This window comes from Passer domesticus, chromosome 1 (genome assembly GCF_036417665.1).
Source record: "Passer domesticus isolate bPasDom1 chromosome 1, bPasDom1.hap1, whole genome shotgun sequence".
Classification (NCBI taxonomy): domain Eukaryota; kingdom Metazoa; phylum Chordata; class Aves; order Passeriformes; family Passeridae; genus Passer; species Passer domesticus.
The window spans coordinates 52,867,595-52,890,050 of NC_087474.1; the positions used below are offsets into that span (position 1 = coordinate 52,867,595).

At 37.7% G+C, this 22,456-nt stretch overlaps 2 protein-coding genes across 13 annotated transcripts in view; one reads left to right on the plus strand and one right to left on the minus strand.

The window, feature by feature from the left end:
* The window catches only part of MPLKIP (M-phase specific PLK1 interacting protein), a 26,995-nt gene extending 7,155 nt beyond the window's left edge, over window positions 1-19,840 (plus strand). For all 7 annotated transcript variants that reach the window (XM_064420275.1, XM_064420284.1, XM_064420315.1 and 4 more), the window contains one exon: window positions 1,174-19,840. In XM_064420275.1, coding sequence (XP_064276345.1) covers window positions 1,174-1,377 — 204 coding nt within the window. In that variant the 3' untranslated portion in view covers window positions 1,378-19,840. The remainder of the gene's footprint in view (window positions 1-1,173) is intronic.
* Window positions 16,912-22,456, minus strand: part of CDK13 (cyclin dependent kinase 13) — a 47,242-nt gene continuing 41,697 nt past the window's right edge. For 5 of the 6 annotated variants that reach the window (XM_064420195.1, XM_064420174.1, XM_064420186.1 and 2 more), the window contains exon 14: window positions 16,912-21,978. In XM_064420195.1, coding sequence (XP_064276265.1) covers window positions 21,122-21,978 — 857 coding nt within the window. In that variant the 3' untranslated portion in view covers window positions 16,912-21,121. The remainder of the gene's footprint in view (window positions 21,979-22,456) is intronic. The other variant, XR_010362410.1, reaches the window with a different exon arrangement.

Below are 22,456 nucleotides of genomic sequence, written 5' to 3' on the forward strand. Positions count from 1 at the left end.
AGGAACTCTTGAAGAGTTCTTGCTGGAAACACATCAACATGTTCCTGCCACAGCACGTTAGCAGAAATAGGTTCAAGCTGTTGGAGTGAAATCTATTCTTTTGGCTAAACATTGGGTCTTTCACTTCATGGCACAATTTCTCAAAAATTGTTTCACGTGATCTATTTAGATAGATGTTGTTAGGGCTTACAAGTCAAATTCAAATACCATCACTGCTGATCCAAAAATTATGGGGTGGCTTGGTTGTGTGGGAAAGCAGCCATTAATCGAGTACTTTTACCGTTTTACAAAATCTGATAACCAGCCTCAAGGCATCCTGTTGCTCCTACCATACAGAATGCAGTGGGCATGCTTGGAGACTACTGTGTATCTGTAGTATGGGTTGCTTAACTTCGGTTAAAACAATTTAAATAAAAACAGATTTAGATAGAACTTAACCTTTTAGAGGAGTGAATCTGAGGAGAACAATGGATGATGCTAACAGGTGAAAATTATTATAGTAGCTTCTTTGTGTCACAGCACTCTTTAAGCTGCAGACTTGTAGCAGCTTTACAGAAGCAATTGTTGTGATCCTTGATCATAAAAAAAATCAAATATGAAAAAGCCAATACCCACTAAATCACTGATTACTACTGAGACTGTATATAAAGTAGTCATTGGTTCTCAAATTTCACAGAACACTGGTTTAGTTAAAAGAGGATTTTTTTTCCCCAATGAATTCTTTGTAGCTATTTGCATTATAGAATGCTGTGTTCAGTCTGTGAGTTCTTAATATTTGACTTCTGCTCTTTTTAATATTGTCAACTCTTCCTCAGCCTCTAACTCCCTGTTTTGTTGTTTAGGTTTTTTTAGATATGTTGTTGACAGAGTATGAAAAATAGCATGAGCTGCTTTTCTACAGCTATATGCCAGAGTGATGTAAACAAGTGTTTGGGAGGAGACTGTGGGTGGTGCTTTTTTCTTATCCTGGTAAATCATCACTTATAAGTAAAATACATTAAAGTTAATATTTCCTGAGGAAGATGCAAGTGAGGTGAGTAATTACAATTAATAATCAGCTTCAGAGCTCTACTACAGTAGAAGGAAACATTTAAATTTTTTTTCTTTACATTTTTTTTCTTAGTTTGAATTAGACTATTAAATGTTTCTTTACCTGATGGTTTTCTTCCAAAGGGATCACCCAGGACATCTACTCCATTTGGTACAGCGCATGGCAGAGAGAAAAGAGTGTCTAATGATGTGGAAAACTATTACAGACCTTCAATGCTTGAGGACCCATGGGCTGGCCTAGAGCCAGTGTCTGTTACAGACATAAACCAGCAATACAGCAGTGAGCAAACAACATGTACTACTAAAAAAGGGAGGTATTTCAGCTAACACTTTTAAAGACCAAATAATTCCATCTTGTCAGGAAAACTTTGGGACAGAATCTTTACACTTACACAAGATGAACAATAATCAAGACCTTAGATAATACTTTTATTTCATCACGTCCACCCTTTTATCCTACCTTTTTTTTATTGCATTGGATATTTTTACGTATGGGAGGCAAAAGGAGTGGTGGGAAAACTTACATTTTTGGCTATGTGGAAGTGCCTACCAGCTCTGAAGAACAAAGTGTTCTTTTATCACCAGCGACTGATTTGCGACTGTTAAAACAGGTTTCATATACTTACCTCTCCCATGCCAGATTGTTAGCCTTCTGTTGTAAAGTCTCTTAGGAAGTGGTATTTTTCATGTTTCAACATTTTTAGATTGAAATAACTTGGAAATAAAATAAAGTTTTGTAAATCTTTGTTTTGTAACGTATAAAGAATATTTTAGGAGTTTTGTTAAGGTGAACACATTAACACAGTAATTCACAACACTGAAATTAGGTGACTTCTGTAAGTGTGCTTGTATGCTGTAGTTAACATCTGGTTTTGTGCATAATAATTTTTGTTAATTGCAGTGTAATGTGAAGTTGAAACATGACTTATAGCCATCTCAGGAAACAAATGTATTGGTTTTGGAAAGTTTAATTTGTTGAACAAACTTGAGTCACAAACTTAATTCTGGAGTTATTTGCTTTTGTGTTTAAAAAAAAAATATATATATATGGATCAATATTAGAAATTTCTGGATTATAGGAACAAGTCTGTTCATTGACAGTTTAAGTCAAGAGAATGCATAAAACATAAAGCTTAAGTAAATGCAAATACTCTTTCTGGATCCACCTGCTAGAATAGTACAGAATGAGTGACAGTTTTTGTTACACAGTTGATGTTAGTACATGCATAGCATCTTTTTTTAATGCATTTTATATTTTTCAATTATTTTATATTTCATTACCAGGAGAATTGTTTTGTGTGTGTACATGCTATATTTTTATACTGAAGAGGAAAGCAATGCTTTGGGTTTTTTTAGAGCTTGTCTTTACATGGAAGATCCATGCTTAAATCCAGGAGTAAATATCATAATCTAGAATAAAAAAGACATAGTTCCAGCTGCAGGCTTGTTTTAACTTGCCATGTTAAGTCTGCAGTAGTTAGATAAATTTAGATAAATTTGTTATTGAACTATTTGTTTGTTGATCTTGGCTTTTAAGCCAAGGCAGAGTGGAAAAACTTTGTTAAATAAAACCATTAGCTTAGTTTTCAAAATGCATGTGTTCTTTTAAGCTTCTTACGTACTCAAAACATATTTTTGTAGTCCTGAGGCACGGTTAGGTAGAAAAGCACAGGAAATCCCATTAAACTGTTCTTAGTAACTTGTCTTTTGCTGAGGTAGAATAGTCCACTGTACTCTTTATCTGTTTCAGCATAAGATGTGTTAGGTTAGTACTGCCTTCAGGAACAACTTCAGACTGTAAGGGGAGGTTAATGTGTTCAAATGTGCTGAGTCTCTTGTACTCTTAGGACCACAGTCTAAAGTATGTCACTTGTGTCTTCCCCCGGTTCACCCTATTATTTTAGTATTATATCCAAAAAGGCTGCCTCAAGAACTGAGAACATAATGCCTGCTGGATATCACGAATGGTTAAATCTTCATCCCAGAATCCAAAAATGGTGCCTTAAATGGCAGCTATCAGTATTGTAATTTGTAATAGGTACCAGCTAAACTGAGACAACTTGACAAGTTGTAGAATTTATACATAAGTTAAACATCACTGTGAAAATTGAAGTGTAAAGTTTTCTTTCTTTTTTTGTTTTTTAAACATTGTCAGGTGATTTTAAGCTCACAGAAAAAAAAAAGTTGTAGTGTGCTTATTCAAGTGTCCTGTTTCATTGCCGTTTCCCATGTAATTAAAATGCAGTTTATTTTTTGCAATATTTGGTGATCTTGGAGAAACAAGTATGATTTTATTTAAGAGAGTGAATTCATTATGTGTTCTCAGTTAGATGTGATAAGAGTCTGGGTTTGGAAGGGAGAAAGGAAAGGGATTTCTGAAAGAAAAGAGACTGTTAGAGGTGGGACTTCTTACACAGTAAGAAGTATGAGCTGCCCTTGCACATTGCAAAGATGGATTTTTCCACTTAGGCATTGCAGTTGAGCCAGGCATCAAAGCCAGACTCCTCTGGTAATAACTCCTTGAACCAGGTGTCAGACATCAGTGAAAGTAAATGTTCCAGAAAGAGAACTTAGGAAATAACTATGAAACACTATTTAATCCATGCAGACCTTCCACAATGCCGTCTATTAAATTGCTGCTTCAGTGCACTTCAGGACATGACTCAACAATTTTAAGTACATCATACTGCTAAAGGCTACAGTCATTTGGTCAAGAATCAGCACCAAAAACTTGAAAATTATTCACTTTTCTGGCTTCTGGGAGAAATTCTGTAATTACAGTAAAATTTAAATATGTCATTGTTGAAGAGCTGTAAAATGCATGAACACGTGTTCAGAACTATAAATATAATGTTCTTAAAGTCAATTTAAGCTTTGCCATTTTTGCCATGATATCTATGAAGCTTAAGAACATACCTCCTCACCAGTTCTTTCTTCTTTTTACCATTTGGCAAACATCTGATGGAGAGCTCATTTGTTAATGAAGCCACTTCTTAATACCGGTATGACTCTGGAAATAGCACGTGAAGATAAAATGTAAAGCACAAAATACATCATTTTTTCATGAGGCTGTGAAACAAAATAGTGCTTATGTCTTTTTAATGAAGGGATTGCTCTGAATATATGGGGATTGCTCTTTCTTCAACAGGCTTCATAGATTTGAAGGTAAGTTAGCTTCTTTTTCAGAAGTTTGGGTTCATACACTTTACCATTCTGTTTTGTTCTCTTTGTGTTTGTCTGTCAAGTCCATTTGACTTTCTCTTCAGTTTTTGTAAAGTGTAATTCATTACTAACTCTTCCAGTAAAAATTTAATTCACTTGTTGCTCTTTGCTCCTGTGTTTAAAATTGAACTGCATCACTACTACATTAACAGTAACAAGAAAATAAATCAGCTGAGAACATGCGTAATGCAGCAATACACTGGGTGGGTAGTAACCTCAGGATGTGCACTATAATAGTTCAAACTTCAGGTTTGGGTTTTCATTCCAGCTTTATAATATGGAATATTCATTCTTCTGTGGCACTCAGTACACACATTGATACTGCTAAATAATTTAGCATATTAAAATTTAAATTAAAATGTTAAACTCCTCCTCTTTAGAATTTGAATTAATGCATTGAGATGTGGCACTTTCCTAATGTCAAAGCTGGGAACACTTACCAGGTAAAATGTGTCTGGTTAGCAGATTGGATAACTGCTTTTGAAGTCAGGTTGCTTGTCTTGTTAAGGACATCTTTATGTGCTCTTTATATAAATTATTTCAGTAGAAATCAAAGTGGGGAGCATTTGAAAAATGAATTATATGGAAATTCTACAAGTAGCTGTTCACCTTCCTTCTAAAGAAAAGATTTTTTTATAGTGTGTTTGGTTTTCAAGCTGTGCTTCTGAGTAATTTCATTGAAGTCATAGGATTTGCTCATGCAACTGGGATATGTAAGTATCTGATGTTACAGTTTGAAAATTCTGTCATCCATTTATCCATCAGTGCTTTTTACCAGCACTGCAGTTCATTCCTCTGCCTAGCAACTGCTCTGAATTCAAATATGGGATTTTATACTTTACTGTCTTGCAGTGAATTAAACTCATTCTTAGAATATTTTCCAAAATTCTCAAGAGTAAAGACTGTTCTCTTTTCTCCAAATCTTGGTGCTTGCCTTCCTTCTATCTTGGAACTGGCAGAGGAAAGGGAGAATTGCCTACACTGATGGGTGAAGAATCATGTAATGATTTTCATATCTCAAGCGTTCAGAAACTTGCATACCAATTGACATAGGGAACTAGATAAACTTTTTTGTCATTTGAGATGGTTCAAACAACTTTTTACAGCACAAGAAATGAAAGAAATCAAGTTGTGTTTATGCTCAACAGTAATGCAGTTTCAGCATTCAGTCATTAATTCACAATCTTTTTTTTTTTTGCCTGGAGTAACTTCTTGTATGTCTCAAAAGGCACAAACTGTTTCAGTTTAATTCTCTGCCATTTTCACTTAAATGTGATTTTGCTGACTTAGAATTTAACAATAATTTTTCAAGCTGGACTTCTGAATTTTCTTTTACAAAATTAATAACTCTTGAATGTTAGATCTCAAATCTAGGCCTTCCCTTTAAACTATTTTAGATCTGGCAAAAAAGGCTTTTTCTTATCCCCATTGTTTCCTTGATGATACTAAGAAACCTTGGCCTCCTGGGCTAGGGACAGCTGGGCAGATGCTTGGTGTGTGGCCATCCTTCCTGTCCTAGAGGTTACCCCTAGACTTTGGCCATTCCAGGAGCTGTTTTGAGACAAATAGTAATCCATTTTGCTTCACCAGCTTTATATGGAGTTCAGACCACATCAGGGGGGTTGGTTAGTGCACATCCTGGATTTTAAATTCCATCAGCATCTTCTGCAGTAAAATCACAGGTGAATGCCACTGCTGTTTTTTACTCATCTATGGCTGTTGCATATTATTGTTCTGAACTAGTCATGTAAACATTTGTATACAAGAATGTATCTCCTGCAGCTAAAAGGGGTCATACCAGTACAGTTCCAGAATGAAATTTTTAATGCTGCTGACAGTCATGCTATTATAATCTGCACCAAAAGTCTGTATGTGCTACCCTACTTCTCTGTAGCAGTAACCATGCTCTTTGATGCTTTATTAAACTGAACTTAAACCTGGTATCCATATGTATTTTGCCACAGTCTTAATTGCTGTGTATTCAAGGTAGTTAGAGTCAATTGGTAGAGTCAATTGGTTCAAATCCTTGTCGTATGCATGAGGAAATTCCTATGAATTCAAGCTGCTGAACATGATGTTGATGGAATTGTTAGTGTACCAGTAAAGGGAAGAACAAAACTTCTTTCACACTGATGGCAAATGATTATCTTTTCAAGCATCACAGAGCTGCTGTTAAAACAAGGGAAGAGGAATCAATTGACAGCTTCTGTGGATGATTGCACAGCATAAAGTACAAATAACAGGGCTGACATGAGCTTTAAAAAGCACTGATTGCCAGCTTGGGAGTAGTATCATCAATAATTGGATTGTAAGTAGCAATTGCAGTATTCTTAAATCAAACCACCACCTCCTGTGGCTTTATGAAGATTTTTAGGTTAATGTAAAAGAAGGTTTTGAGCTATATTCCCTTAACAGATGTTGGATGTTAATGTTGCTATTCCTACAACTGAGTTTGCAGAAGAGACTGTCTTCATCACTTGTCTTCAAAGTTTAGTTTCTTTGCCTTTTTTTTTTAAGCTAAGAAAAAACAGGATTTGAAAATCTCAGGGATGCTAACAAAGATAAAAGGGAGAATTAACATGTGCAAATGGTCCAAGAGTACAACTTGAGTAAATAACTATAAGAAGGCACTGAGAAATTATTAATTACTTGGCATTGCACTTTCCTAAGGCTGTTTCCCTTGTCTGTAAATTTTTGATAGCCTCCTGATTCCTATGGCAATTAAATTACAGTAAGGAAAATTACTGGGTTGTTAATTTCCACATGTTGGAAAGCTGTTTGCACACTATGGGCAACAAGTTAAGAAACAGTGGTAACTGTTTACAAATGAATGAGCAGCCAAATTTCGTCTCTGTTGGAACTGAAGACAGCTTGCACTACCAGCAGCATTCCTGTCCTTAGAATAGTGTCTAAAATAAAATACCAAGCACGTGGAAAGCTTGTGCGAAGAACCTTTGAATCCATGTTTTCAAGGTACCTGTTGCATCTCGTTGCATTTTCTGACAGTATTTCATTTCCTCTTACAACAATTGCTGCATGTTTTATACGTTGGCTGTCCTGTAGCCTGTCATCCTCACTGCTGTGACATGAGGAAGAAATAGTTATTCTGTGTACTTTGTGAATGTACTACTGGTAACAGCCCAGTTTAGTTTCTGCTATTAGATCATCCCAGTACACACCAACCAAATTTCTATGGTCTTACAGCTTGCAAAGTAGATTCTAGTACATTATTAAACATATCCACAAGGCTTTGTGAACGTCATATTTCAAACAAACAGTTTAAAGGGACCTACCAAAAGTGTTTTTCTTTAACACACATAACCCCACCCAACTCTATCCAGAGAAATAACTTAGGCAGGTTTACCCTAATTTTTCCTCTCCAGAGAGTTTTCTATTGTCTCTTCCTTTCCCCCCACCCCATTGTTGTTTTGTTTTTTTTTCAATATTGTCCATACAGCAGCCATAAGTTAAGGCTCCTCTGCCTTGGTTTTCCATGGAAATAAGCATATCTTCTCTACCCTTTCCATTGGCATAGGCTCACTCCACCCTTCAGGGCTCTGCTGAAGGGTTTGATGGAATTGGTGTCATTCAACCACCCAGCACATTCAGCCCCTACAGGTCCTGTTTACATTGCTGGAGATGACAGAATTATGGCAACAAATAAAGTCACACAGATCCCTGCTGACTCATCTGAATGAGCCTGCATTGGTTGAGTGGTGGACTTTGTTGTCACATGTGCAGTGAGAACTGTACAACACAGGCATGACCTTGCCATAGTGACCACGCTTCAGATTTAAAAAAAGCCACTACTGAACATGCAGACAAATGGTGTTCACATCTGTGCTAAACATTGCAAATTTAGCAATAATAAACAGGTAGTCACACTAAAAAGACAACAGAAAAAGTGTGTAAGAAGAAGGTATGGAAAAGTGTTGCATTGATCCTAGTTCTTTCTGGTAGCTTCCCAACACAACCACCTCTTAAATACTTACATTTCCACTAAGGGTAGCCTCATTGACAGTACACCAAGTTGGATGGAGGAAAACTACCCCATGAAAGCATAAAATCAGGTATTCTTGCTCCAGCAACCACAGGATATATTACTGTTTTTAAATCCATGAATGACAAGAAAGCAGATACGCATTTTTGAGAGAAGTGAGTTTGGTGGGCAGCAGAAATAAAAAGGTTGTCTGCCTAGGGACCTTTCCTATTTAATATATTTAATCATTTACTGCCAGTTTGAAAAGATAGTTCAACTTCAGTCCAGCACTTTAGTGCTAAATTCTACTTAGACCCTTTTGAACAGCCTGAAGATCTGCTACAGAGCAACTGCTTTCAGTCTTGAAACCTTTCAATGAGCAGAAGGAAAAGCAAGGTTCTGGTGTCATTCTAACTGTATAATATATCAGAGAAAAACAGCAGAAACACATCCAGTCAAAGCATATGGCTTTAACAGCAACTAGTCTATTTCTATGTAAGCATCCCAAAATAAATAATCCAGTCTCAGGCCTGGCAAGGATCATCAATTCAGCCAGCTTGCCCCTCCAGCACCTCCAGGCGTGGAGACAATGCGGTGAAAGGGTCTGCATCTTCAAAACCCACCATTTGCACGAATCGTTCTCAGTCATTTGTAATATCACAAAGCATCAGTACAGAACATGGGCAAGAGTCCAGAACATGTTAAAAGTGTCCCCATAAGGGACACAAAAGGGTAGAAGAAGGCTGAAGAAAGGTAAGACCTGCATTCATTCCCTCACTTTGTTTCTTCACAGGCTCCACAACATTGTGGCCTGCATTTTCTCTGGAGTCACTTTCCACAAGTAAATCCCAATATTCTTTCTGTGGTGGACAATTCAGTTGAACCAGATTCAGTTGAACTCTCTTAATAGACTTCCATTCTTTTGTGACTTAAGCCATCCACAAATTTTCTTTTATTCTAAATGTATTGATTTATTATAAAATAAACATTTAATTTATGATTCAGAGCTATGGGTATCAGAAGGAGATTTTTCAATTCTGAACTATCACTGTTCCCCTAGTTGTGACAAAGCAAATATAAGTGTTTTCAAATCATACAGATTAAGATTGAGTATTTTGAAATGTGTTTCAAACTAAGTTTGCTGATGGCTGGAACGAGAAAGTTAATTCCAGTGAGCTTTTCCAACAGTGAGTCTTAGAATGGGAGCTGCTGTGATGATCTTTTTTATAATAATGTTTTTGCAGCAACACCAGTTGCAAAGCATTTTACAAAGGTACTTCAATCTGTAACATGTCTGCTACTTTTTCTGCCTGCAGTTTTCACTCCTGCTTCATTATTTTTGTCCTGAGTTCCTGTTGAATTTTGTTTATTATTAATTCTTTTTACTGGTTGCAAGTTTTAAGTATCTTTCAAAATGGTAAAGAAAAATTGATTTTAAAGTTCCAAGTAGTATCTATACATATTGAGTCCCAAAGAGTGCATGAAATTAATAACTTGGATGATTCTCATTGTGAAGAGGTATGGGATACAGACCTTTTCAGTATCGATAAACTAAAGCTGTAAGTAAAATACACTTTTTACTAAGAAATGCTACATATATTTTGGTCATATCCCAAATCTCACTGTCCATCAGTTGGTGGTAGAAAGAATTAAATCCTGTGAAATCCTGCACAATGTAATGTCTGAACCTCACCTGGCAACTCCCACATAAAACCACCAGTTTTGTTTAAACCACATCAAGGACACTTAATATTTAAAGATTTGCCTTTGTGGTATCCCAGGCAGAAAGAGTTAAAACAATTCACAGCTTTTTCTTGGAATTTCCTTCTCCTCTCCGGAGAGGTCTGTTCTGGGGTCATGTAAACACAGACATCTGCTCGCTGTCACTTCATCCTTATTTTGAATTCATAAGAATAGAAAGAATCCCCGAGGGAGTTCCAGACCAGGCCACTTTCAGCCACCAGCCCTCCATGCCTTTATCCAGTAAAAAGGCAGATGAACTGAAGGGGCTCATACATATTTCATTAACCTTCTGGCTATGAGTTTTGTTAAACTTTGAAGTTAATAGTACAATTCATTCTGTCTGAAAATAGTATCAAACCAAATTTATTTTTCATATAGAAAGTGGACAAAACTTCTATATATACCTAAGGTGTGTAAAGGAAATTGTGAAGTACAGTAAGTTTATTAGTAAGAAAACCATTAAACCAAAGTTGCTGTCTTAAAAAAAAAAGTTTTCTAGGCAAAGTCTGGTATTTTAGTGAAAGTCTCTCCATCTCTTGTGCTTCTCTTTGGAGATACAAACAACCTCTTTATATGTGATTTAGAAATCAGGGCTCATCTTTTAATTACTTTGCTGCTCTGTTACTCCAGACAGCCAAGTGTGGAAGACCTGAGTAAATAGGAGAACAGTGATTCACAGTTGTAGAAAGAGCTTTAATCCCTACATCCTCCTAAACAGAAATTCACCTTACAGATGTAAACATTGCTTTTAATATAAAGTTAAACCAACATATTATTTGTATTTCATTAAGCATCAAATCAGTCTTCAGAGGGGATAACGTTATTAGTCCAACATTTTGCATATGGGAAAAGGAATGAATAGCAAGAGGAGATGTCTTGCTTAAGCCTTATTATTGTTTCGTGGCAGAAGAGAACCTGGTGTTTTCTGCCCTCTCTATTGCATTCCGTAATCAATAACATTTTCAGATCAAGTTTCAAATGCATTGTGTTCCTAGGAGGAGGGATGCCCATAGAAAATCAGCCATGCTTTCCAACACATGGCAATGATATGTGGTAGCTGTTTAATTCTGTGAGAATCTCTCTCACTCTCTGCTATAACTGTTCATTAAATGTTCCAAATTCTGATAGAGCTCTGGAAAGAACTCCTTAATTTTCTCAAGCACCTTTCAAATCTACTGTAGAGAATAAATATGTACTCAGAAACATTCTCTTAAGAAAAGAATAAGCATTCAAGGACTTTGAATAGATGAGAATTTCCATTATTTCTTTGATAACCTGCATGCTCGTGTGCTTCACAGCTTTCCAGGAGAGAGTCTTCCATGGCCAAAATATGTATACCAAATTATACATAATTTTTTAAATGGAAGGTGGTTTTGTTAAAAACCCCCAACATTATTTAAAAGGGAAATTCTGACATTGGAGAATTAAATAGAAATCCCTGCTGAAGTTAACAGGGATTCTGGTTTTCATGCTTAGTCTGAACTAAAATCTGCAATGACATCAGGAACAATTGCAACCTAAGATAATAGTTTTTAAGTTTTTATTCACAATACCATAGCAATGGAGGTCACAATCTCCTTAGAAAAGGAATATTTACTCTATTGAATTTCACTGCATATGGAAATTATTTATGCTGTAATCAGAAGCATAGCCCCTTCCAGGGGAAGATTGTCAAGCAATTATCATGGAGCAAGCCAGTCTTTAGCTCACTAGGCATTGATTTAACAAGACCTTTTTTTTTTTTAATGACCAGTATCTTCATAACTGATTGATACTTAATGTGATGCAGCACCTGCTCTCTCAGTCTCCTGAGGTTCAGCTTTTCAGATTAATGTGTCAGAAAGCAATTGTGACAGTATTATAAAACGTATTGTAATAAACTTTCTATGCCTCGGAACAGAAAAATAATCCACAAATTGATTTCCAGAGTTGAAGCTTCAGGTTGTGAAAGGCTTTTTGGCTGGGGACTCTTTTTGGACAGGAGCTTTAAGTGACATCATCACTTGCTAAAGCACAGAACTGTCACCATAATTTTAAGTCTTTTCATGCATTTTATTTTTTAAAAGCTACAGAAAATCAAGTCTAAAAATGTTAATGGCATTTCTGGTAGTGGTCAAGCTGCAGATGCTGAATTTCTATTCCAGCAATATGTAATACTTCACATGATGTAATGATGTTTTGCAAAACACAGGGTGTATAAATGTTACAAACCTGAGTTCTTGCTTTTTATGACTACCTACAGAGTGCTTAATGACAACTTGGGGCAGTTTTTGCCTTCCCATTTAGGCACAGTTTTAGAACTGCTCTGAAGTACAGTAGGAGCTGCCAGCTTCCCCTGTGCACTTTGGAGCATCCCACCAATAAGAAATCTAATCCCATTTGTTGGGTCTGGTTATGTGCTGATGAATATAATAATGCTGCTGTGGATGTGTTCTCTGTCCTGCCCTGCGAAATCCTTCAGCTGAGTTACATGACTTGCCAAGGCATGACACAAGCAAATGGTAGTTTTTTGGAAAGGGTGGAGCCTGTGTCCTGTTAAACACTCTGCACAGCAAAGCAAGTGCTTTTGCTTTTTTCATGTTGGTATTGTCTTGTTAAGCTGTTATCTCTGCATTGTGTAGAAACTTGGTCAGTTATCACCCTTTCCTATAGCAGGAGCTGTTTTAAATATCCATCACACTTAAAACACTAAACATAGATTCCCTCATATTGAGTATCAGTGAAGAATCTGTATTTGATCTTCTTTCTATTCTGCATTTGAATCCTGACTTCTTCCTTTTAGCTGCAGCCTCTTATGTTGTCAGAAGGAGGTTTTAAACATTTTTATTTCCTCAATATAACTGATCCCTCTCATTCTCATAGCATTTTTCTTCCAGATTCTTTGTAGAAAATTGATGATTTCACCTAAATTTAAACTACCTGCTTCCTTATTATATTATGGACCACAGTGGCCATATTCCCTTCTGTTGGATGCTCCTTACTCCCCTTCTGCTCTTGCCACCACAAATATGTCATATGGATTAAATATTTAGACAGAAACATACTTTAGTCAAGACAGGAAGAAGCCTCATATTGGGACTGCATCTCAAACAATCCAATACTATTTGATGGAAATACTTATTCAGTGCTTTGATTTACCGCTTCGCATAAGGAAGGGCATTGTGTAATAGTTTTTACAATACAAAAGCTCCATAATGCTGAAATCTTAATACAGGACTGAGGAATGAAAAAGAGAGGGAAGGGAAAAAGAAAAAAAAAACAATGGAAGAGGTTGCAGGGTAGCAACAAATGACAGGCACTTAAATAAAGCATGCAGAATGTTTCCCTGAATATGAAGAAACAATTTGCATTCTAACAGTTGAGACTAGCAAGAAATATCCAAACCCAAAGTGAACTGGAGCTTCCCAGGAGAGAAGTTGAAAGAGAAGGTCATCTCCAATTCACCTGATGCTAAAAGCTGAAACAGGGTTAAATTTCTGACAAAACAGGTCTGCAAAGTTCTCTTGAATTTGTTGGCTGTTTTATCATTATCCCCAAAAGGCAGCATTGTCATGGCAAGTATGGTTTGCAAATAAAAATTATTAATACTACTTGCATGTCTTGTTTCACTGTCTTGTGTAACCATATGTGCTTGCTTGGAAGTCTCACAGCAGGACCTGTAATCCATAACAAGAAGCAGTCTGGGGAGAAAAATGTATATAGCTTCTAAAATCTGCCAGGTTTAGAGCAATACATTTGATGATGTGGAATTGCCAAACCATCTGCAGGTAGGTTTTAAACTATTATTTACTACTCCTCATATACAGCATTAATAGATTCCTGTTCATTTCATAGTTCTCAGTCCATTCCCTACCCCCTCCCCATCACAAACAATTTTTAGAAAAAATGGGATTTAAAAATGCTCACAATTAATCTTTGTTCTGCAAAGAAAGCCAGAAAGTGCCTGTGCAGTCAGAAGGTCCACTGCCTTCTTTGTCCTGCGGGCAAGGATTCCAGCACAGGGATGACATGAGTTTTCAAGAGTATTTGTGGGGCAGGAAAGGTTACAGGACTTCATATGGATAACTTTGGCTGCTGTTTTTGTCTGCTGTGCACATCATCCTTTGTTTTCCAGTGCAGGGATGTGTTTTAAGTTTAGCTCTAGTGTAGGAAGGCTGGGAATGGCCTGCTCCTCTTCTGTGACTTCCATGTATTTTTTGGTACTGGGTTAGCTGCAAAGCAGAAGTCCTAATTTTTCAATCCTACATTGATTTGCAGGTAGTTTCTGACATCCAAACACTCTCTGAAGGGCAATACCAGTAAAGAAAACCAGAAAATTTCAAAAACAAACAAACAAAAAAAACCCACCACCAAACCAGGTCTTACTTTGAAACCATTCCTGTAGATCCTTTTTGCAATTGGTAAGGATGAAGGAGAATGAAAATAAGTAAGTAATGAGCTCTTCCTTACTCCTTGTTCAGGGAAAATCACCTCCTAAAGTCAGGCTTCTGTTTAGTTCTCTGTGCAGCCCATTCCTGTCTCAGGGTGACCTGGAGACAGAGCAAGGAGAGAAAGTGACACTGGCAGCTCTTAGGGCATTGATGCTCAGAGAGGCTCCCAAAGGCAGGGCAAGCAGACATCAGTGCTTCCTGGCCACAGCCACATGGGCAAAACCAAGATCCTCGAAAGGCTGTAGAGAGTGTGCTGTTCCCCAGTGTGGAACCTGCTGACATGCTTTACACATTTGTAAAACAGCTCTGAAAAGAACTTAAAGGAGGAAACAAAAAAGGCACCTATTTTAAACATTGCTGTGCATTAAACACTTGCTTCCAGCTATGTCCTCTAGAAACTAATTCCACAGCCTAGCATGCAGGAGGGAGTGCAGCAGAGAGACATCTGCAGAAGTCAAATACTAGCCACTCATTCCCCCAAGTTACCTTAAGGGCAGCACACAGCTGTTAGTTCTGCTTGTGAGTACAAGGCTGGTTTCTGTAACACTTACCCTCGAGTATTCCCCTTTGTAACCAGCTATGTCTCCTCTACAATGTATTTCCTAATAATTAAAAAAAAATCTTCACAAACTCCCTTTGCAAAAAGTCCTATTAAAGGTATATTCACCATGTTATGAGAATTTGCCATATCAATAGTATACCCACAGTGCCTCCAGAGGAACTGCTGAAGAAAAATTGAAGCCGGGCTGTGTGAAGTGATCCAAGTATTACCTATCGGTGAGGGCTGCTATTATTAAGTAAAAGAAAACATTACCATAAGGTTCAAAGTTCTTTTGACTATGCCTTCTCTCCATAGGCAATTAAAAAAGCCAAAAATAAGCAGCCATAACAAGTAAACAACTTTAAAAGCAAAACCCTCAAGCTCCATCAAAATGAATGCAGCTGACTGGGAAAAGCAACAGTTAACCTATTTGTCAAATGAAGTTCTCTGCCCGTGTTCACTGCAACTGCAAAGTGCTCTTTCATTTTCTTCCACGTGGTGGGGGAGCTTAGTAGCTCTAATCCTGTTCATCCAGATGGCCTGTCAGGTTTTATAGGCATTCCTTAAAAACAGAAGCAACCTAATCATGGTTCAGGTAATTTAAAAGAAATTCCTGCAAAACTGCATCGTTCTTTAAAGCTAGCAGGCAATAATTCATGGTGTTGGCAAGAGGACTGGTTTCCTCTCTTGCCACCAATTTCATAGACCCATTCCTTAATCTATGTTGATACAGGCTGTTCTGCAGTTACTTGTGCATCTCCTCTTTCATTTGATGCTATTTTACTTGCAGCTGAGGATATCGACTGACATGCAGATCCCACTGGAATTATTACTGGTCCCTTATTGCACAGCTGGCTACCCATCTGGCAGTAAGAGCTCAAAGACAGAGATGTCGCACCATTCTCAAACCATTTCAGGTTCATGCTCCAACATAAACCAGAGCCAACTTTGTCACAACTTTCTTGAGTTGCAATAGCAGCTTTCATGAGAAAAACTGAGTAGACAACTATAATAGGTTACACACAACTGCCAGATCTGCTACATGCAAGTCAACACCCTGTGAAATACAGCCTGAGCTTGTCGCCAGAACTGAAGGTCAGGCTTTAACTGTAGCTATCACCAAAATATGGTTTCCAGAGTGAGGTGTTTTGGGCTGCAGCTACACATCTTGTCAGCCTAATGTCAAACGACACCTGCATAAGTGCTGCTGGCCTCTGTAACTTCCAACTGCATTTTCACTGCTTATCTATTGACTTTATCAGTAAGTGATGAAGCAGCACTCTGCCCAACCTCAAGTTTAAGAGAACTGAAGATAACAGCAAGTGCCATATTTTTGGATGGAAGTATAACACTTGCCAAACGATTCAAAAGTCTTCATTAGATAACTAATACAGTAGGAAAAAAGCAACAAAAGCCTCAGGTATTCAAAGCGCAGTTGCTTAAGCCAGGCTCAGTTTACAGTGTCTCACTAGACACTGAAAATACCAGGCTCTTTGGGTTTGATTTCCCATTGCTTCTAACATGCACAGCATTCTTTCAAAAGAGACAGCAGTGGAGAATATTAACTGCACCTCTGCTTAGACACTGCAAAGAAAAAATGTCATGTTGTCTATCGCCCACCATCCTGAGCAGCTGACAGGTGCTGAAGCAGCAGCTTCTGAGCACTGCCAAAGCTCCTGTCCCATACCCACACCCCAGCACTCTGCCTACTCTTGGGGCACCATCAGTGCTTGAAGGGATGCTCTGCTGCACCTTTGCTCCCACATCATCCACACTGCCAGCAAAGGCTCACAGTGCCAGTCCCTGCGGAGCTCCTTTGAAACAGGAGCAGTAAATGGGTTTTACTAATAACTTGGAGAATTTCAATACACTGAAAACATTCTCAGTTTAACCCAATATTCTTTTGAATGCCATTTGACAATCAGAGAGGGAAAACAAGGAAATACTTCAATTTTCATGTATTTTATTTACAGGCCGCACAATACATTTTATATACAAATGGCTTAAAATAACAAAGAGTAAGCAAGCTGAAGCATAACAATTTATTTTAAATTAAGTTGTCTCGAAATAACTCCTGCAATAAAGTTTCTTCACCCTGATAAGCAAGTTAATTTGATTTTAAGTCAACCCAAGGTAATTTTATTTTTAAATATAGAATTCAAATAAATTTTCTGGTGATTCCTTAATTTCATGACACACTCTGCAAACACAGAACATCCCGAAACTCTCAAGAAGGGTAATAGCCAAAATTTCCTCATGTAAAAAACACTATAACAGAACAGACTGGAGAAATGTTGTATGTAAAACACTTGCATGTTTTATTAATGAAAAGAAGAATGCAAGTAGTATGTCTGACATTTTTCTCTCTCGGAAACAGAATTTACGGTCCAAGACCTAATTTGCCTGCAGACAAGAGGTATCCTGTGTTACTTCAGTACTTTAGAAGATAATTGTGTGGTAAAAACTGAACTCATCCAACTGTAAACTTCACCAAAACTGAAAGCAAAAGGAGAAAAGTGCTCAAAACCCTAAGAACTTAAACGTGGCACTTACTGTCTCTGCTTCTAGAAAGCACCTGACACTACTGTGAGATGGAGAAAATTTAAGAGAAACCACATTTTATGAAAACATGAGGAAATATAGAAATTTGCCATTTTAAAATTATTTTACCAAAAAATTAAAATAGCATTTAAGGACACATGTATTTTTATACCTCTTCCCCTAGTATTGCTCATTCTGTTCAGGATAATGACAAGTAGAGATCCACAAAAGCGGTTTCATTTTCCTTTGGCTGAATTTAAGCATTATAATAGTCTTAAGTGTTTTAAGTCATGGTCATAAGCAGTTCAGTCATGTTCACTTTCCTCCTCTTGGTATGACTAAAGACGACTTAATATAAATAATGAAGTACTTGCTATTTGATAGTCCATTATTACAGTATTTCACTACATTTATTTAGAAATGCAAACACATAACACTTACTTCTCAATGTGGTATCCAGGTCTCTATAGCTCACTTGGGAATTGCAGCACAGAAAACATAAACCCAAAGGAATGAGGGAGAAAGTAATAAAAGCCACGTCTCCACAGAAAAAGAACGCTGCTTTCAGAATGTCTACTACTGCATCAAAAATGCAAGAGCCACATGATGTAAAATGCCAGACTAGTACAGGCTCTGCTGAGTGGAGTTCACGCATAAGGGTAAAATGCTGCCATAAGCACCTCATCATGTGATTTAATTCAAAAGAAAAGTTGACAGGTAATACACAGGTCCGGTACAAATTAATGTGGACCTACTGTCCTTAGATCCAGGCAGTTCCCTAGCTGCTATCCTGCTCAGACACAGCTCCAGGCCAGGTGAGAGTGACTGCAGGCACCAATCCTCCAGCCACAGCCTCAAGGGCAGAGCTCCACACCTGCACCAGCCCAGGAGGAAGGGTGTCAGCAGAAGAGCCAAGAAGATTCCCTGGATTGCAGAAAAGACAATCTCTTCAGAGTTATCACATATAGAAATACATTAACTTTCTCTAAATTATCCCAACACTGTTGTACCAGGCAAATATAGTGTTCAAAGTCACAGGCAATAATCCTTAAGCTGGAGAAACATCATTGTACAGTATTCATCTGCTACAGTATGCCAGAGTTTTGTTTCTGATTCATCTGGAAGCTTTTTGTACCTCCTCTCTCTTCACTTGTGCTGGGGCTGTTGGGGTTTTTTTTTTTTTTCCCATGGCCAAAGACTGAGGTCCATTCTGGCAGAACAATGTCTGAAAGTGCTGCCAGCCCATAAACAAACTGCACACTCATCTATAGATGCAGAGGGAACTGACTTCTCTACATTGAATGAAGCTAACTAAATGACTTGAAAATTTATGTCCAAAAGGGAAGGTAGGAGACACAGCTTCCTCCTTGTATTTTTGTATTGGGAGTCAATTAATTTAGTTCTCTGAGATCTATTTTCCATTTGAACTTACCTGTGTTTTTAGCCAACAACTGCCAGCAGTTACACCTCAAGTGCAGGTGGGTAACCTCAGACTGCACATCTTTAGTGAAACTAAGTGCATATAAGCTTTGAAAGCTTGATTCTAGGAAAAAAAAATACCCAAAACAAGAAATCTGTGTGTATATTTGTGGGTCTGGTGTTTTTAAAGATTAGTAAACAAAAAGCCTTAGCTCACTGTCTGTATCGAAATAAGACCAATAGTTTCTGTCTTTAAAATTTTACTAGCAGAAAAATGCTATGGGGATGTCTTTACTCAAGGAAAAAAAATGGTTCTGTGCACTGTCATTCCCATGAAGCTTTTGCCTTTCTTAAGCACAGGCTATTCAGGTTGTAGGTATTTGTTTTTGACCTGACCACTTTTATTTTCAGATGGCAGCATTTTCTGTGTCTAGTGAAGGCAACTGCCAGACTTGGGGACAGGGTAAGCAGCAGGATTCTCTCCATTCCTCATCTGCCAGATCCTCAAACACTAGACAGAGTTAGCGAAGAGAATTTCCCCATGCTCTACAGTGTGGGAATTAGCCATACATGAGTCAGGATTTTAAATTAAAACTAAAAACCAACAGCTTTGGCTTCTATTCTGAAAATCCAAAAAGTCATTGACAAGACATTTGTAATAGTGTAAGTAAAAATTTTACTTTTCAAAAAGTAGTTTTTAAACACTCAGTTACATAAGGTACCGATTTGTCAACTGGATAATCAGTTGGAAAATTGTTTCCAATATGGGCTTCAAGACATTCTTTTACGTACAGCCAAAACATAACCATACCTCCTCTCTGCAGGAGAGACTACTTGTTGTCAGAGGAAACAACAACAAAAAAAAAAAACATGCTGGAAATTGTAATTAGTATGAGGAGTGGCTCTTGGTAAGAGTTTTAACTATAATAATCCTAGTTGTTCCGAGACACTCAATTCCAATATTAAAATATTCTGTGGATAGCAGATATAAAATCAATTAATTGGCACAATCACAAGTTTACAGCGAATTACAACTAGTGTCAGACATTTTGTCATTGCTTTAAATACTGGTCATTTTTCCTTTGGTTACTTCCTACAATGCAGTACTTGGGGTAAAAAGACAAACAGTGTCAGCTTTTCACACAAAGAAATTACTGCTGTTGACATTTAAAAGAAAAAAAACTATTTCATCACTTGGTAAGGACATATAAAGTATAGTTCATTTGGCAGAGGAACTAAAACACTTAATACAACTCCAATAGGGAGCTGAGGAAAAACTACACTCTTCATTCTTCTCCTCACTTTCAACTTTTCTCATGAAGTTCAATTTGGAAATTACAATTTCATCTAGGTAAAATCAGGTCTCTAAGTAACTGGCCCATGTGAAGTAAACACCACAAGATTATGACCTGCTTGAGTTTCTTATTATTATCTGAATTCTCTTTTTAATTACCTAGGTTTAGGCATTATGTTCACAGCGACCTATGAAGTACTTCCAAATTTTTGCACACCTTAAGCTTACATGTTAAGGCACTTACCATTCAAGTAAAACAGTTTTTATATAAACAAGCGTGGGAGATGGAGAGAACATTTTACCAGAACACCCTTTTGTTTTTCTCTTGAAAAAAAAGTTGACCAAATATTTATAAAATTTTGCATCAAGAGAAAGGTTGTGTTTTATTATCCGAAATGAGCACGAAGTACACCTTCCACAATAACACTGAAAGCAGTGCAAAGACTGACAGTGACCTTTGACTAAAAGTAGTTCTGTAAAAAGAAAAATACCAAATAAATCAGTGCCCTGCTTTGATTGTTGTAAAATTTCATTCTTTTTACATAAAAGTTGGTCCAAACTTACAAAAAAAGCACAAATGTGCATAGTTCAGAAGATCTGAAAGAGTGCCATAAAAAGCTGATGTCCCTAAATTTAGCATCCACTTAAAACTGCCAAAATACAAAATAAAAGTCAGAACTAGTTTGTGAACATGTACAATCAAGTCATCTAGTTTTTAGACAGCATGAGTTGTAAGCATTTTTAGATTTTTTTCTACTGTATGCAAGATCCTTTTCCACATAAAAATAAAGCTGTTGAATTAACATTATTCAAGTCTGTTGAATTGCTGCTTTAAATTGCAGCTAGGGGAGAAAGAGAAGTTTTTCCAGATAAAAATGATGTGCCTGAGGAAAAACAGATACTCAATATGGTAATCCTCTGCCTCGCCCTCTCACTGCAGAGGTGCTAATGTGTCCCCTGTATCCTTGGGAATAGCCAGGTCCTTGGGCAGGAGAAGTCCAAGTCTGTCCATGCATGTGGCTGATGCCAGTGGGATTTTCCTGTAAATTACTTCCATAGCTATAGTTGTGCATCTTTGTGGGCAAAGAGTGTGCACTCTCTGGCCCTGTGGAAGCATCACTGCTGCTCCCCAAAACTGGGATTGGGCCGTGGCTATATTCAAACCTATGGTCTTTATCTCCACTGAACAGCATGGGGCCAGCATTGAGGTAAATGTCTCCATAACCAGTTACTGAGCTGGGAAAGGATTCTGGAAAGGCTGATGGAGGAGGGGCAGCACCAGAGTGAGATGAAGCAGTACTGTAGTTATCCAAAGACTGAATATCTGAGTTTCCAAGGAAACTCCTCCTTTCTAATACTCCTGATGATCCGCTTCCTATTCCATCGCTAGTGCTGTAACAGGCAGAAGAGAAGGACGATGAGCCGAAGTTATCCTTGTAGTCTGGGCCTGTTACATAGGAGTCTCTAGCCTGATAATCCACACTGGTTTGTACTGGCTCCTCCGTTGTCGCCTGAGCTTGATGCTGAGCCAGCAGCTGCAGAAGAGCTGCTTTCACTCCTGCGTGAGGGTCTGCTCCCGAAGAGTTACTTATAGGCAAATGCTGATTCTCTGTCCGATAATCAAGGTCTTCATCAGTGAGTGGTGGAGGCTCTGGTGGCTCGGGAGGACGCTGGTCTGGAGGCAAGATCCGAGGGCGCTCCTGCTCAGGTGTTCGGTTCAGAAGCCTCATCTCAGACTGCCTAACCAAATCCTCTTGACCTAAGAAGATGAAAAAAAAGATCTAAAATAAAAGTATACAAATAACAGGACCAGAAAGAAAAGGACTCCTTCCTGTAAAAACACAGAGGTTTGTTAACTTCAATTCTAATTAATTTATTAGTTAAATTTCTCAGTAATTATATTGAGTATTTTGGACAAAATTTGACAACGGCTCATTTGCCTCAGGAGCATGATGCAGGTTACTCCTTAAAGTAAAATTACCAAGCAGTCAGTTAAAGAAAAACTTTACAAGCTCCTTAAAAAAACCCACAGCAAAAGCAAACAACCAGGACAAAAGGTAAGCAACACAAACACTAACAATTCAAAGAAGGATCAAAAAAGATTCACAGATAAGGACAGAAGTCTCACAGGACACAGGGCCACCCTATCAAAGACCAGCAAAACTTAAGGTTTAAAATAAACACAAACAAAAAAGCACACCTCTCAAAAAGCCCCCCAGACCTTCCAAGAACAGCCC